The sequence below is a fragment of the Schistocerca americana genome, chromosome 1, assembly GCF_021461395.2.
Source record: "Schistocerca americana isolate TAMUIC-IGC-003095 chromosome 1, iqSchAmer2.1, whole genome shotgun sequence".
Lineage (NCBI taxonomy): Eukaryota > Metazoa > Arthropoda > Insecta > Orthoptera > Acrididae > Schistocerca > Schistocerca americana.
Window position 1 is genome coordinate 235948580 of NC_060119.1, and position 16300 is coordinate 235964879.

Consider the following 16300-nt stretch of genomic DNA (forward strand, 5'->3'; position numbering starts at 1 on the left):
ATCTGCATTTGTTCTTGGTGTAGCAATTTTAATGGCCAGTAGTGTAACTTACATCACCTACACACGCTATTTTCAAACTGTCGTGCAGCTGCGCTATCTGTCGGAAGTGAAGGGAACTTGGCGCTCTCACTCAGGAGACTTTAAATAGTACATACGTAACGTTTCGCATTCGTGGCATTGTTTTCGGCTAAGAAAAACAATGTGGTGCGTTACTTTCTGGGCAACCCATGTACAAAGCCTTCGAACGCCAATATTCGTTTTGAAGCACCTGGTACATTGTTCTTGTAACTGTAAAAAAGATTAATTTTTGTCGACCAGTGTTCAGTCTGGGAAAGGGGAGGGATTGTGTGAGTAGTACGATCTATGGGGGTTACGAGGTGAGCAGCAGAGAGGAGCGGCCGGTGCTCGAAGCCAAGGCGAGGCGCGCGCCTGTTATCTTTAGCCGCGGCGCTGGGCGCAGCATCCCGCGGCGCTGGTGGCCGCCGCGGCTTCCCCAGGCGGCGGGCAGGCAGCAGCCGCCAGTCACCCGCCAGCAGTCAACAGCGGCCCGCGCGCAACCATGGACGCCCCTCCGCTGCGCAAGCCCTGGTCGCGCCGCACGGCCGCTCGCTCCGCACCCGGCGTCGCCGTCGTCTTCGCCCTCGGCGTGCTCTGCTGCGCCCACCCCGCCGCAGGTACCGCCGCCTTCCTCTTTCTTCACCCTAAAGCTGTTTGACAGCTTCTCTCCTGGATAACGACCACACTGATTATCAAAATACAGGATGTGCAGCAGAGTTGCGATGGGCGTATAATGGGGAGCAGGGCCCCGCAACGCAGGCAGAAGTCGTATACTGGGGCACAGTAATCTGGGGCAGCTACTCGTGTCCCCCTTAGTGCACACTGCAGGTGCTGGCCGTAGCCGCACAAACACGCTGGAGGCCGTGCATCAGCATGGAATGAGCCTCTTCCTGCAGTCGGTCTGCGGCGCACAGAGTGGGGATGGGAGAAACCGACCGGTTAAAACAGATACCGGTATTTTAGTTTTGAATAACTGGTATTTTTCGGTATTTGTTTGGTCTCGTAGGTGTTTTTATCTTTTCACTAATAACCGGGTAGTAAAACCGGAATATCAATTAGCCTCAGCTGGGTGTTAAAATTCTTCGCTTTTAAATAAATGTTTTTTTAAAGAACGAGTAATTCTTATTCGTAAAATTTGCATTGCTTTAGGGTACGCGCCGTTTTTAAAGAAAATGGGAATAGCGATGAGTGCTGTTTTAATACAGTGAATCAGGGTAATTTTTTTTCCCCAGTAGGGGTATCTTTGTACTACCTATAATTTTTGTTCCAAATGGCTTCTGCTCCACCTACTTGTATTAATTTGTATGAAATGTAACACTTTTATCTCTAGTCAGCATTTCGATTGTCGTTCCACCCTCTTGAAAGCTCTCAGGCTTGTGATAATGCTTTAATTGCACTGGCTGCAAAGAGAGCTTCGCCGACAGTGATCTAAGTTGACCGATGCCAGATCTAAACAAATATATTGATATTTTAGAGCAAATCTGCAATACTCAATTAACACTGTTTTTACTTCTTAACAACGCCTGATTTCCTCCTGGCATGATCGAAATTTACCCAAAATTACTGTGTAACTGTCTACCAGTACTAAAATAGAAATTTTGGTTCAAATGGCTCTGAGCACTATGGGACTTAACATCTGAGGTCATCAGTCCCCTAGAACTTAGGACTACTTAAACCTAACTAACCTAAGGACATCACACACATCCATGCCCGAGGCAGGATTTGAACCTGCGACCGTAGCGATCGCGCGGTTCCAGACTGAAGCGCCTAGAGCCACTCGGCCACTCCGGCCGGCAAAATAAAAATTTTACTCCAATACGGCATAGTTAGTGTACGTTTTCACTTTCCCAAGCACTCAGTAACCGCATATGTAAAATGTTTCAATGTCTGTTATGTTATGTAACGTATTTTGTGTCCAGTATTTTCAAAAGATGGAAAAATAGTCACAATGTTACCCCAATTGACCGCAATTATGCCGACAGAAACGAGCGACAAACGCATGCCATAACAATTGGTACAGCACTGCTGATACAACGACGTACCTGTTACCCTGTGGCTCATTGTCAAAAAAATGGTTCAAATGACTCTGAGCACTATGGAACTTAACTTCTGAGGTATATAGTAGTTTATAATTGTCAAAAAAAAAAAAATTGTACAAATGGCTCTGAGCACTATGGGACTTAAACTTCTGAGGTCATCAGTCCCCTAGAACTTAGAACTACTTAAACCTAACTAACCTAAGGACATCACACACATCCATGCCCGAGGTAGGATTGGAACCTGCGACCGTAGCGGCCGCGCGGTTCCAGGCTGAAGCGCCTAGAACCGCTCGGCACTCCGGTCGGCTTCTCATTGTCGTCGGCGGACGTCAGTTGTACTACGGAATGGTACCATCTTTAATCTGCAAGTATTTTACGAAGTGCGATATCCATGATGTACCAGTACAGTGTTCCATTTGCTTTAAAAGATTGAAAGTGGGAGCAACCACAACTAACTTGCGACATAATATAAGGAGAAAATGCAAAACCGTTCACTCAAAGTTTAAAATAAAAATAGAAAGCAGCTGATGTGCTGCCTTTGTCTACATAACATGCCTGTATCTGTTTCTAGTCCTTGATTACGGAGAAATTAACACGAAAAATAGAGTACTTCAACCTCAGTTTTCACCCTTTTCGCACTGACAATTCGTAATATTCAAATAGTGGTATTATCCCTTTTACAACATTACTTTTACTTTTGAGAAATGCTTCAAAGAATTAGAATCAGTAGGAGAAACTGGTGATTTTTTTGTAACATTCAATTACATCTTTACGAGAAAAGCAGCAAACGTTGAACGGACTAAGATTTTTTTTTAATTGCCTATTTAATTTAATGTTTTGATATTATGTATCCAGAAAAAATTCAATCTCTGTTCGATTTCTAAGATTATTACAGGAAATAAAAGGAATAAAAAGCCGAAAATCCGTTACTTCAGAAATCAGTTATTTTGAGCGGTAAGGTAGTACAGTTAAACAGGTGTTGAAAAACACCCATATAACAGAAAACCATTTGTTTCAGCGATAATCGCTTCTCTAGCACAGAGCCCAAGTTCCGAATGTGGTATCTGGAATCAGTGTTTCCAATTTTAGGGATTTCATTCTTTTTTTAGGGCGAAACGTCTTAGATTGTATGTGATTTAGAGCTATGTTATTTTGACAGGAATTTAGGAAAAATTGGGGTAAAATCGAACTTAGGGTGGTAATCCTATTATTTATAGCAAAGGATTCCCTCGGTCTCCTATTCAACGTAATCCGTCTAATTTTGGCTCGCTGTATTACTTATAATATTGCCGTGGTTGGACGTCATCAGAACTTACTCATATTATACTTACAGTAATCGCACGAAAAGTTGAACGATTACACTGGGACTTCTGAAGTGAAGATGTGCCGCACGTGGTGTCGGGACCCGAGAGGGAAAATGTTTTCGTGTTTGCCTTACGGCTGTCCCCAAGTGTCACGGGATTTTGACTTGTTTGGGGGAAGAGACCAAACTGCGAGGTCATCGGTCTCATCCGATTAGGGAAGGATAGGGAAGGAAGTCGGCCGTGGCCTTTCAAAGGAACCATCCCAGCATTTGCCTGGAGCGATTTAGGGAAATCACGGAAAACCTAACTCTGGATGGCCGGACCTGGGACTGAACCGTCGTTCTCCCGAATGCGAGTCCAGTAAGTGGCACGGAATCTGGAGAAAGTCTGTGATAGACGCGTTTATTTTTATTTTCTGGTGACAAAAAACAACAAGCAAAAAGCAGACAGTGAATGGAGACGTGAAGCTCTCATCGAGGCCAAGAAGTTTGGGGTTGAAGGTGAGGAAGAAATAAAAAAAAACATCTTAAATGTTTTGGAATTAAGTTACGAAGCCTGAAACATTATCATGGACATAACATTTACGAAAGCACATTTTCGCTTCCCGTGCCCGGGTTCCCGGGTTCGATTCCCGGCGGGGTCAGGGATTTTCTCTGCCTCGTGATGACTGGGTGTTGTGTGATGTCCTTAGGTTAGTTAGGTTTAAGTAGTTCTAAGTTCTAGGGGACTGATGACCGTAGATGTTAAGTCCCATAGTGCTCAGAGCCATTTGAACCATTTTTTGAAAGCACATTTACGAAAGCCTTGAGGTGGTCATTTAACTTTTACTAGCAATTTCATCCTCAAACACTGAGGCAGAAAGATTATTCAGTGCTCACAACAAATGTAAAAACTGGCCAATTAAATAGAATTACAACGAAACCTTAACGGGTTCCTTCATACAAAACTGCGAATTCTAGCAAACAACTGCTCAGTTTCAGAATCCAACAGCGCCAAGCTAAAACATGTTCAGCTTCTGACCCTGTAAATCTATGTTTTGTACAGTGTACTATAGGTATTTTATGTTATTAAATATATGAAATAACATGTTGTTCTTTATTATAATTATACGCTCTAAATCCAAAACAAAAAAGCACCGAGTACACTGTACGTACAGAACACTATTGGTGCATTACAACAATGGCTCTTTGTGGCGACCACCAACGTTCTTACAGACATTGCGACATTGCTCGGATGTTTAACTTATCCGCTTCTGCTCGAAGAATTGGATTAGGCGTGACGCACTACAGTTGTAGGTGACAATTCGGAAGGAAACGTAACGAAACATCTATTTATCACTTAAGCACATTTGTTTGTACAGTAAAACTTGCTCAGAATGGAATCGCCTGGGACTAAAATAATTTTCCAAATTGGACAAGTTTCCAGATTACACAAAACTTACTGGGCTACGTAAAATTTGTCAGGTAACATGCACAAAAGTACAATAAAAATTCTTAATTATGCATATATTGTATTTACGTACCTTCACTCTAGCACAGTAGATGTTCATTTACTGTATATTGGTCAACTGAACACTGGACTATTACACTAATTGATAAATAACACGGCATTTCTATATTTTTACCCGACCTTTAAATTCGGACATTATTGTATGTACGTACATATTATTCCCATGTTTCTTTGCTTTGCATTGTCACATATCAAGGAGGGAAACTTGTTTAATTTCCTGTTCAAAATTATTATTTTTTTCTGGGCAATTTTTTGCATCATACAATAGTTCAAACAATTGGGGAGAATTTGTGTGTGCTGCAAATTGCATAACATTGTTTATGCATGCAATGGATTCTTCAGGCGTATTAATTTTTCTAGGGACAACATTTTGCTCCCCTTCTTCTTCCTTTGTTTCTTCTTCATCAGCCTCTGTGTTCCGGGTTTCTATTAAATCTGTTTGTGAAGTGAAAGTGGAGTGAACTGACAGAAAGTTATCACTTCGAATGTAATCATGTGCGCTACATGAATTGTTTCGCATTTTCATTAATTCAGCTACTGCTGCTGCATTTTCTTGAACTTCGATGACCACAGAAGCATCTTGTTCTTGAACCTCAAACCCCGCTTTCTTGAAGCTTTGTTGTTTCGGGTTTTATTTCCTTTACTGCCAAGCCAATCCAATTTACTGCACCCAGGACAGAAACCGACTGTGCTAGAGCAAATGCACTTTCGGCTTCTTCACCATTAAGAATAAGAGATTGCATCAGTAATCGCCTATAATGACGAATGAATCTGTAAATAACCCCCTGGTCCATGGGTTGTGTGAGGCTGGTTGAACCTGTAGGAAACCAAGCCAATTTCACGTTTGATAACGTTACTTTCGGGCGGCAGGTTGCGTTGTCTAGGAATAGGAGAACTTGACGATTTCCTTTTTTTCATTTTGGCACTGAAAGTGCCCAGCCATTCTTCCATAACACCACTCGCCATCCACGCCTTTTTATTGCTTCGCTATGTGACTGGAAGTTTACTGAAGTCTATGTTTCTGAAACAACGCGATTTTGCCGCCTTTTCCAATCACCAGTGGATTCTTCATTTCACCTAACATGTTTCCACACAGCAGTACGGTGAGTCTTTCCTTGGACACTTTTCCACCTGTGCACTTTTCACCTCGAATTGCTAGCGATTTTGAAGGCAGCGCGCGATAAAACAGTTCATCGGCACTGAACACGTCTTTCGGGTCATAATTCACAATTAAGTTGGACAGCGTTGTCTTCCATTCCGTTGCTACACTTCCCTGCACATCCTTAGCTTCCCCACACTTCTTTCCACACGATGCTGTGCCTAGCTTTGAAACTGCCTCCGTCCTGTGGATGCCTTAAACTCCGTAATTCCAAGCTCCTTAGCAGCTCTCAGAGTCTGCAACGTGGGTCCAGATAAAGGTAAGTTTTTTGCCCGCGCACTTACGAACCATTCCCACACTATTTCGTTAATTTTTTCATTTCCCATCTTCTTCGTTCTTCTTTTCATGTGCTCGTTCCCTTTCATCCATTCGTACCAAATCTTATCCTTGTTTCTTAAAGTCTCATAAATTTGTGTTTTACTGCATTTGAAACACAACGCAATTTCGCACACGGAGAGTTTGTCGTTCTCACTCGCCTTACACTAATCTTTTCGTTAAGTGTTAACGACACATACCATTTGTTCGACATTATGTTACTGTATCTCTTAATGTGCTACTAGTCAACTGAAACTGACAGAAAATAATGACCTTGCCGGGTAAAACCATTGTTTAACGGAACAATACTCAACTCTTTTACTGCGCACATTGCAGCAGAGTATTGGTAGATGCTCAACAATGTTCCTTTATGCGCGGTCGTGCGTCAATAATGAGTAAAACGAGAAAGCCGACAAACAGAGCGCTGACGAACGAACCGTTTCCTTTGATGTATTGTATTGTATGGAACTGGGGACCTGGAAACGACGGAATGGCTTCGTCCCCGCCGTAGCCCTCGGTGGTACATAACCCCACAACAGGCTACAGCAGTCCACTCACCCCACCGCCGTCCCACACCGAACCCAGGGTTATTGTGCGGTTCGGCCCCCAGTGGAACCCACCCCTTTCCCGCACGGCTAACCGGGCTGGCTTTGATGTACTGCACCGACACGGAGCGTAACTTATTCGTTGTTACACAGAGCGGCGCGGTTTTAGGTCCACACCAGTAGTGCCGCACTTCGGTGGACATCTTTTTCTTGGTTTCGCGCCGCTTAACAGAGGCGTTAAGAGTAACGTCCTTGTAAAGTCGTGAATAACTATTGAACTGTAATGCAGTAGTACAGTATAGGCTCTTTTCCACATTATACAATGATTTGTGAAGTAGTTCCACTGTATACAAAAATCAGCTTATAAAAGTGCACTGAATGCGTCGGGACTAAAATACTTCTACGGTTTGGGCAGATTTCTGAATTATAGACGTGCCGATTTGAGCAAGTTTTACTGTATTAAAATTTAAACATTATGTGGTTCCATTACTCCAAAACAAAAAAGAACCGAGCATACTGTATGGACAGAACACTACTAAAACATCACAACGGCTCTATGTGGTGACTGCCAACGTTGTTACAGACATTGCACCTACGAAACATGTTCTGGTACACATTCTCCATCCCACCTGGGGTCCAGCAGATCTTCCTCTGTCTCTACAGAAGTCTCGTGAATTAAACTCTGCGTAAGACCCCATAAGAAGTAGTACACGTCATCCTGTCTACTCTATTGCCTACCAGGACAAGCAATCCTGAGAATTTTCTCTTTCCATCTGCAAACGTGGACGCGTTACACATCCGAACTGAAACTGTCGCAGAACGGAAACAGTACGTTTCCGCACATGGGTTCCTATTCGAAATATTGTGTACTCACTTCCTTATACAAGTCCTACACATTTGTGAAGGGAATTTCCGAACACCTTGTAGAAACTAGTTCGATTGTTTTACACATCTGCAAGCATGATTCTTGGGTATGTAAGACACCGAAGCAGCCTTCTCAATATAGAGCAACACCACATTTTGTAACTACCATACACTTCGTTCTCCTCTGCGAATACAGCTCGTCATGTGATGCGATTGGTTAATTATAGTCTGTATAGAGCAAGACGTCATGCTGAATATACTTTTGGATTATTATCCAGAAGGAGTGGATTTTTCACCAACTCTTCAATGTCTCCGTCGTGTTAACAGAAAACATCTTGCGGTCTTCTCCAGAAGTTTTTCGCGCCTGCGGCAGAGTAAAAGCTGAAGATCCAGCGCAGCGCGATGGTTTTGAAGATAAAGGAACTGTATAGGTTACAGCCAGATGGTCACATGCTGCGAAAACTATTCGAAATAGCCTAGCAGAATACTTCATCAGTAGTATTAGAGAACGGGAATGTCTGTGTTCTCCATTTTGACGGCCAAAATTGTAATTGTTTGCCGGCCCGTGTGGCCTAGTGGTTCTAGGCGCTTCAGTCTGGGACCGAGCGACCGCTACGGTCGCAGGTTAGAATCCTGCCTCGGCCACGGATGTGTGTGATGTCCTTAGGTTAGTTAGCTTTAAGTAGTTCTAAGTTCTAGGGGACTGATGACCTCAGACGTTAAGTCCCATAGTGCTCAGAGCCATTTGAACCATTTTTGTAACTGTTGTCATCACTTAGCACGAAAAGAACTGCAGTGGAATGTACAGGTTATTGATGTATAAATACCTTGCTGAAGATAAATATTACAAGTACCTACCTATCCCTTTCTTCCATTTGGGGTCAAGACGTTAAAAATTAGTCATATTTATAATCTCTACATTTGATTCCAAATTTCAGATTTTTTAAATTAGTTTGCATAGTCAGATATGGAACAGTGTAATTGTTTGAGACCATATCACCTTATGACACCTTTGAACTTCCGCAATGATTTCTCCGACGTCAGGCGCATACAGAACACCTTCAGTACAGTCTACAACAGTCGTCCCCAACCTATGGATAATTACCAATTAGGGGTGAAATGAAATTTTCTGAGGAGTTAAACAAAAGGGTTCTTTTGTGTTTTAACCACGAAACTAAATTATTTTTAAGAGATCATTGTGTTAACACTATTTCGTAAGACTGTAATACTGATAACTTAAGTAACTAATAATTACGTTGTTTTTCAAATACTTGCATTAACGCGTTACATAGTGAGGTGGAGGTAACAGATTGTAAAACGAATCTATAAACGAAACTGACATAAAGCATTGGCAGACTGAAGTCTTCCAATTTCTGGCAGTTCACATGTAAGGAATCCAATAATCAAGCAAGAATAGTGTACGCATTTTTTACTTGGTTTTTAACTTGGCTGTGCAGGGTGTGGGCACAGCAAGCGACGCTAGGGAGTGGAGTGGTGCAGAGGAAGCAACTTTAGTAACAAATGTGCACCTCCACTGTGGGTTTCTACGAATAGGTTGTATGTAGCATATGCGATGCGTTGAGAATTGCTTCATCGTTCAATAAAATCATAAGGATTGTTATAAATAAGAAGTACCAAAAGTCTGATTGACTCTTTAGTTCGTGGTTTAATAAAACATCTACAAAAACTAAATATCATGTATACTTCGTAATAATTGACGGAAAGTCCTCGGGTGAAACAGAAATAATATCTGGCGTTCCTCAAGGAAGTGTTATAGGCCCTCTATTATTTCTGATCTACTTAAACGATTTAGGAGACAATCTGAGCAGTACTCTTAGATTGTTTGCAGATGATGCTGTGATTTACCGTCATTTAAAGTCATAAGATGATCAAAACGAGTTGCAAAATGATCTAGACGAGATATCTGTATGGTGCAAAAAGTGGCAGTTGACTCTAAATGACGAAAAGTTTGAAGTCATCCACATGAGAACCATAAGGAATCCGCCCAATTTCAGTTAACCGATAAATCACAAAAACCTAAAGGCTGTAAACCCAACTAAATAAGTAGAGATTACAATTACGAATAACTGAAATTGTAACGATCACGTAGATAACGCTGTGAGGAAAGCAAACCAAATACTGTTGTATATTGGCAGAGCACTTATAAAATGTAACAGGTCTAATAAAAAGACTGCTTATACTACGCTTGTTCGCCATCATCTGGAGTGGTATCCGCTTCAGATAGGACTGACGGAAGACGTAGAAAAAGTTCAAAGTAGGGCAGTTCGTTTTGTATTCTCGCGAAGTAGGGGAGAGAGTGCCACGGATATGACATACGAATTGGGGTCTCAGTCTTTAAAACAAAGGCGTTTTTCGCTGCGCCAGGACCTTCTCATGAAATTTAACTCACCAGTTTCCTCCTCAGAGTGTGAAAATAATTTTTTGGCGCCCACTAGATAGGGAGAAATGATCATGATAAGAAAATAAGAGAAATCAGAGCTCGCACGAAAAGATTTCATTGTTCGTTTTTCCCGTTTGCTGTTCGAGAGTGGAACGGTAAGAGAACTACGTTAAAGGTGAATCGATGAACGCTCTGCCAAGCACCTAATTGTGAATTGCAGAGTAATCATGTAGATGTAAATGTAGACTGGAAAAACAGAAATGTTCAGAGAAAACTGGTTTTCATTCTAAAGTTCAGTTAAGCGCTAATGATGAGGGTCGGGAGAAGAGATGGAGTGGTGGTACTAGATAATATCTGACTGCACTCACGGGCTATGGTATCAGAAAGTTTGCGAACCACTGCTCGACAATAACGATACCAGCGGTCAGTAGGGACAGAACCACAGAGCTGCTTACGTCACAATGCGTGCTTACTATTGGGGGGCAAGCGCCTAACCGCCTGCCTTTTGAAGGCTTACGTTTCATTCTGTGTAAAGCGAGGAGCGGCGATTCACTTGACGAGCTACACGGCGTATTCACTGAGCTGAAGCTCAGCGGCACTCGTGTGAAAGGACGCATCTGGATACACGGCCTCCTGTGTGGAAAGGTGCTTAGTTCGTCGTATCATTTTGCAGAGTAGCGAGAAACATTACTGGGTATTGACCTGTTCGTAATGAACCTCATTAAAAACTGCTTTTGTTTTTCATATCTGCTTGGCTGTAAATACTTGCTGCAGAATCGTTTTTACTGATTTATCTTCTAAATACATCTCTGTGATAACTGCTTAAATTAATCCACTCGGTTTTGACCGACGAAGCTGCAACAGAGTAATTTTGCCAGGTATTTGGCACCCGGTGATTTCTACGAAAGTATTTGCATAGCTACAGAATGAGTGAGAGAACAGTTTCGCGAATTATGTAATGTATGAAAGATAGAAACATATGCAACCGCTTTACCTTCCGTAACCGAATCGAGAAACGTAAAGAGGAGCTTCTACCGACTTCGAAATTACGTGGAATTTTCTACATTGTTGTGATGCAATAAATGGCAAACGCATAACCATAATTGAACCATTGAAGTTCGGCTCTTCATTTTATAATTATAGGAATTATTTTTCCGTCGAGTTTACGGCAACAGTCGCCGCAAACTATAGATTTACTACAACTGATGTATGCTCGGAATAGCTGAATTACAAGTACCAGATTAAAAATACAGTTCAAAATGGTTCAAATGGCTCTGAGCACTATGGGACTTAACATCTGAGGTCATCAGTCCCCTAGACCTTAGAACTACTTAAACCTAACTAACCTAAGGACATCACACACATCCATGCCCGAGGCAGGATTCGAACCTGCGACCGTAGCGGACGTGCGGTTACAGACTGAAGCGCCTAGAAACCCTCGGCCACACCGGCCGGCTAAATATACGGCCAAGGGGAAATAAGGCTGTGTTTTCTAGTGGGAGATGAAGAATTTCCTTTGCTTGATAATTTAATGCGAAATTCATTAGTATATCCATTGTGAATAATTTAATGCATCTCACGACAAAGATAGCGATGTTGCAAAGTGTTTGTTTACTGTGATACCAAGTGTACCTAAGTACTATGAGTGTATGCGTGCGTGTGCGTGAGCGTGTGTGTGTGTGTGTGTGTGTGTGTGTGTGTAACCTGGCGGAAATGTACGTTATTGGAGGAATGAATTTGTCATGGATGCTAGTGCGATCTCCACGACCTGGGTGTTGCAAATGGTCTAGAAAACAGTGTTGCTGTAAACAGGGCTTCACTTCGGACGGAACGTATTGGAACGGCGTTGCGACACGTCCAATGGATTTTTTTTTTAAATCGCAACGTAACTATAACTCCGCTGGAGGAGATGGGGGAGGTGGAGGTTAGTGTTTAATGTCCCGTCGACAACGAGGTCATTAGAGACGGAGCGCAAGCTCGGGTTAGGGAAGGATTGGGAAGGAAATCGGCCGTGCCCTTTCAAAGGAACCATCCCGGCATTTGCCTGAAACGATTTAGGGAAATCACGGAAAACCTAAATCAGGATGGCTGGAGACGGGATTGAACCGTCGTCCTCCCGAATGCGAGTCCAGTGTATAACTCCGCTGGCAACCGTGAACGTGACGATGAGTGACCACCGTGATGCGATGGGCAAGGGGCGTGGTGCGAAATTCTGTGTGTGTGTGTGTGTGTGTGTGTGTGTGTGTGTGTGTGTAAAGTATGCCCAAGATAAGTTCACCGAGCAGCTACAGTGCAACTGTGCGAACGCTGCTGCCGGCAGCAATGAAAACGTTACGTCATAGTCACGAAGAGTAGTCAAGAGTGCTCAAAGTCACGCCCGAACTGTTCGTCATTGCCAAACTACCATAACAAACGATCAGTTCATTTCCAATACCTTGTCTGGCTTTTTATTGTCATGTTGTGTTTGGAACCTGAATCGTGGGTCCGACTCTTTTATTTCGCATTTCATCACACATGAGAAAAACACACAAAACGACAGCAACGAAATAACGCACATGTCGTACACACTACTAGCCAAAGACTATTGGACTCTTCTGCTCAAGACACGATTCGGCTTCACATATTCAATTATTATCATCACAGAGATCGGCTTACAGTAGGTAAACTCCATATGACATGGCGTGAAACCGAACTTCTTGAAGGCAGCAAATGATCGTTGCAACTAGATCTCTTCTTCTTGTTGTTGTGGTCTTCAGTCCTGAGACTGGTTTGATGCAGCCCTCCATGCTACTCTATCCTGTGCAATCCTCTTCATCTCCCAGTACCTACTGCAGCCTACGTCATTCTGAATCTGCTTAGTGTATTCATCTCTTGGTCTCCCTCTACGATTTTTACCCTCCACGCTGCCCTCCAATACTAAATTGGTGATCCCTTGATGCCTCAGAACATGTCCTACCAACCGATCCCTTCTTCTGGTCAAGTTGTGCCACAAACTTCTCTTCTCCCCAATCCTATTCAATACTTCCTCATTAGTTATGTGATCCACCCATCTAATCTTCAGCATTCTTCTGTAGCACCACATTTCGAAAGCTTCTATTCTCTCCTTGTCCAAACTATTTATCGTCCATGTTTCACTTCCATACATGGCCACACTCCATACAAACTCTTTCAGAAACGACTTCCTGACACTTTTATCAATACTCGATGTTAACAAATTTCTCTTCTTCAGGAACGCTTTCCTTGCCATTGCTAGTCTACATATTATATCCTCTCTACTTCGACCATCATCAGTTATTTTGCTCCCCAAATAGCAAAACTTCTTTCCTACTTTAAGTGTTTCATTTCCTAATCTAATTCCCGCATCATCACCCAACTTAATTCGACTACATTCCATTATCCTCGTTTTGCTTTTGTTGATGTTCATCTTATATCCTCCTTTCAAGACACTGTCCATTCCATTCAACTGCTCTTCCAAGTCCTTTGCTGTCTCTGACAGAATTACAATGTCATCGGCGAACCTCAAAGATCTATAGATGCACAAAAATAAAATGTGTTATGAAAGACGTCCGTAGCGCTGTGGTAAAGGTACAGTTTGAACTGCATAACATTGTGGGCCCTAATCCTGTCGGATGTAAATAATTTTTTTTATGTTTAGTATATTATCGCATCAGTTTCAGCATCGTATTAAGTTTTTCATTTGCTCTTATTATTCTTCCTATCATTATTTTTTCGTTCGGAATCTGTCTGTGACGCCTATAACATGTAAATAAGTTACAACCAGGACTGTTTATCGCTGGTTATCGTGTCAGCTCGCGTAGCAAAAGCGAGATTTTACAATTCGCTTTTGGCGCTGAAACTGATTTTTTTCTGTCCCGAGTTTCCATGTACAGGTTCAGCTTCAATCTGCAGGTTGCTGACCGCCGTTTTCTCAGATACAATGCACATCAGGAGATTGTGGTTAGGTTGCCTGCCGCAGTTCATTCATTGGTCTTTTAAAATCAGCTGTGGACAGAGCATCTCGCGTTCCCGCCATACCTGGCGGCAGCAGCCTCCATCATCGCTCCGCATTAAGTAAGCAGCACTACTTGCGAAGTGATCCGCCGTGTTTGCATGTCGCCGTTAGTCCATGTAGCAACACTGCAGCGCCAAGTGAGAGACCTCAGCTATCAAGTAATTTTAAACGGGCTATAGGGAACAAAGTGACATTGCTATGGGGACAGACAGTAGCACATGTTTTTATTTTAAATCTTGTGGTTCTATTGTTATGGTTACAAGAATTCTGTTTTAAAAACCTGAATATTGGAAAGTATTTAGTAAAAAAATGACTTCTCGTTGAAAGTTTTATTACAGGTTTTCAAAAATTGAAGCTTGTGATTTTTCTGGCTGAGAGCGTGAGGAGGGGAGCGAGTGGGGAATTGTTTGGTTGAAGAGATGAGTTCCAGCACCAAAAATTTTTGTAATTAGGCACTGCCTGTAACATATTATGAGCCTGACTCGAAAACTAGTCAATAGTACAAAAAGTATATCATTGAAAAATGGACAGAGTGCATCCAAGCAACATTAACCGCCAAATTCATGCGAACTTCCTTGAAGCGGATTGTTTCTGTTGAGTATGGCTACAAAGTATTTAATAACAGTTTGTCGAGAGATAGACGAACAGTTGAATGTGCTTTTAAATTGTAGGTTAAAATGTTGAGCGTATTCAGGGCACTTTCTAAGTTAGAAATAGAGAGGGTATACATGGTGATAAAGGCTGCACGATAGTAAATTGGCTGTTTTCGGAGGGTGACAGGGACATTCTGCAGCTTTTTTTTTTTTTAAGGAAAATAAAAAGAAAAGAACAGACTGTGCTGGCGTACGCCTTCGGCAGCAAACCGGTCGGCACTAGGGAATTTTATACAGCAGGCGCTGAACTAGGCGCGCCTGTGACAAGAGAAGACCAAGACACCATCCCAGGCTACGCGCCGATAATGCCCCCTGGGCAGCGTGCATATAGGCTGCCGCCGACCGAGCTGTCTCAATCTCTCAACCTCACTACGTCGCATCGGGACTCTGTTCACATTGCACCTCAGTACGTCGCACTGCGCTCTTGTCTTCCACAGTGATAGTGGCTAGCTGTGAAGGGACGTTAGTCATTGTACACTACTGGCTATTAAAATTGCTACACCACGAAGATGACGTGCTACAGACGCGAAATTTATGCGACAAGAAGAAGATACTGTGAAACGCAAATGATTAGCTTTTCAGAGCATTCACACAAGGTTGGCGCCGGTGGCGACACCTACAACGTGCTGACATGAGGAAAGTTTCCAACCGATTTCTCATACACAAACAGCAGTTGACCGGCGCTGCCTGGTGAAACGTTGTTGTGATGCTTCGTGTAAGGAGGAGAAATGCGTACCATCACGTTTCCGACTTTGATAAAGGTCCGGTTGTAGCTTATCGCGATTGCGGTTTATCGTATCGGGTCATTGCTCCTCGCGTTGGTCGAGATCCAATGACTGTTAGCAGAATATGGAATCGGTGGTTTCGAGAGGGTAATACGGAACGCCGTGCTGGGTCCCAACGGCTTCGTATGACTAGCAGTCGAGATGACAAACATCCTATCCGCATGGCTGTAACGCATCGTGCAGCCACGTCTCGATCCCTGAGTGAACAGATGGGGACGTTTGCAAGACAACAACCACCTGCTCGAACAGTTCGACGACGTTTGCAGCATCATGGACTATCAGCTCGGAGACCACGGCTGCGGTTACCCTTGACGCTGCATCACAGACAGGAGGGTCTGCGATGGTGTACTCAACAACGAATCTGGGTGCACGAATGGAAAAACGTCATTTTTTCGGACGAATCCAGGTTCTGTTTACAGCATCATGATGGTCGCATCCGTGTTTGGCGACATCGCGGTGAACGCACATTGGAAGGGTGTATTCGTCATCGCCATACTGGCGTATCACCCGGCGTGATGGTATGGGGCGCCATTGGTTACACGTCTCGGTCACCTCTTGTTCGCATTGACGGCACTTTGAACAGTGGACGTTACATTTCAGGTGTGTTACGACCCGTGGCTCTACCCTTCATTCGATCCCTGCGAAACCCTACATTTC

At 43.1% G+C, this 16300-nt stretch overlaps 1 protein-coding gene across 1 annotated transcript in view; it reads left to right on the top strand.

Annotated features, from left to right (window-relative positions):
- Positions 1-524: 524 nt before the first annotated feature.
- LOC124622102 (putative carbonic anhydrase 3) overlaps positions 525-16300 on the top strand; it is a 464106-nt gene continuing 448330 nt past the window's right edge. The window contains exon 1 of the mRNA XM_047147747.1: positions 525-674. Within this exon, the coding sequence (XP_047003703.1) occupies positions 560-674 (115 nt within the window). The 5' untranslated portion in view covers positions 525-559. The remainder of the gene's footprint in view (positions 675-16300) is intronic.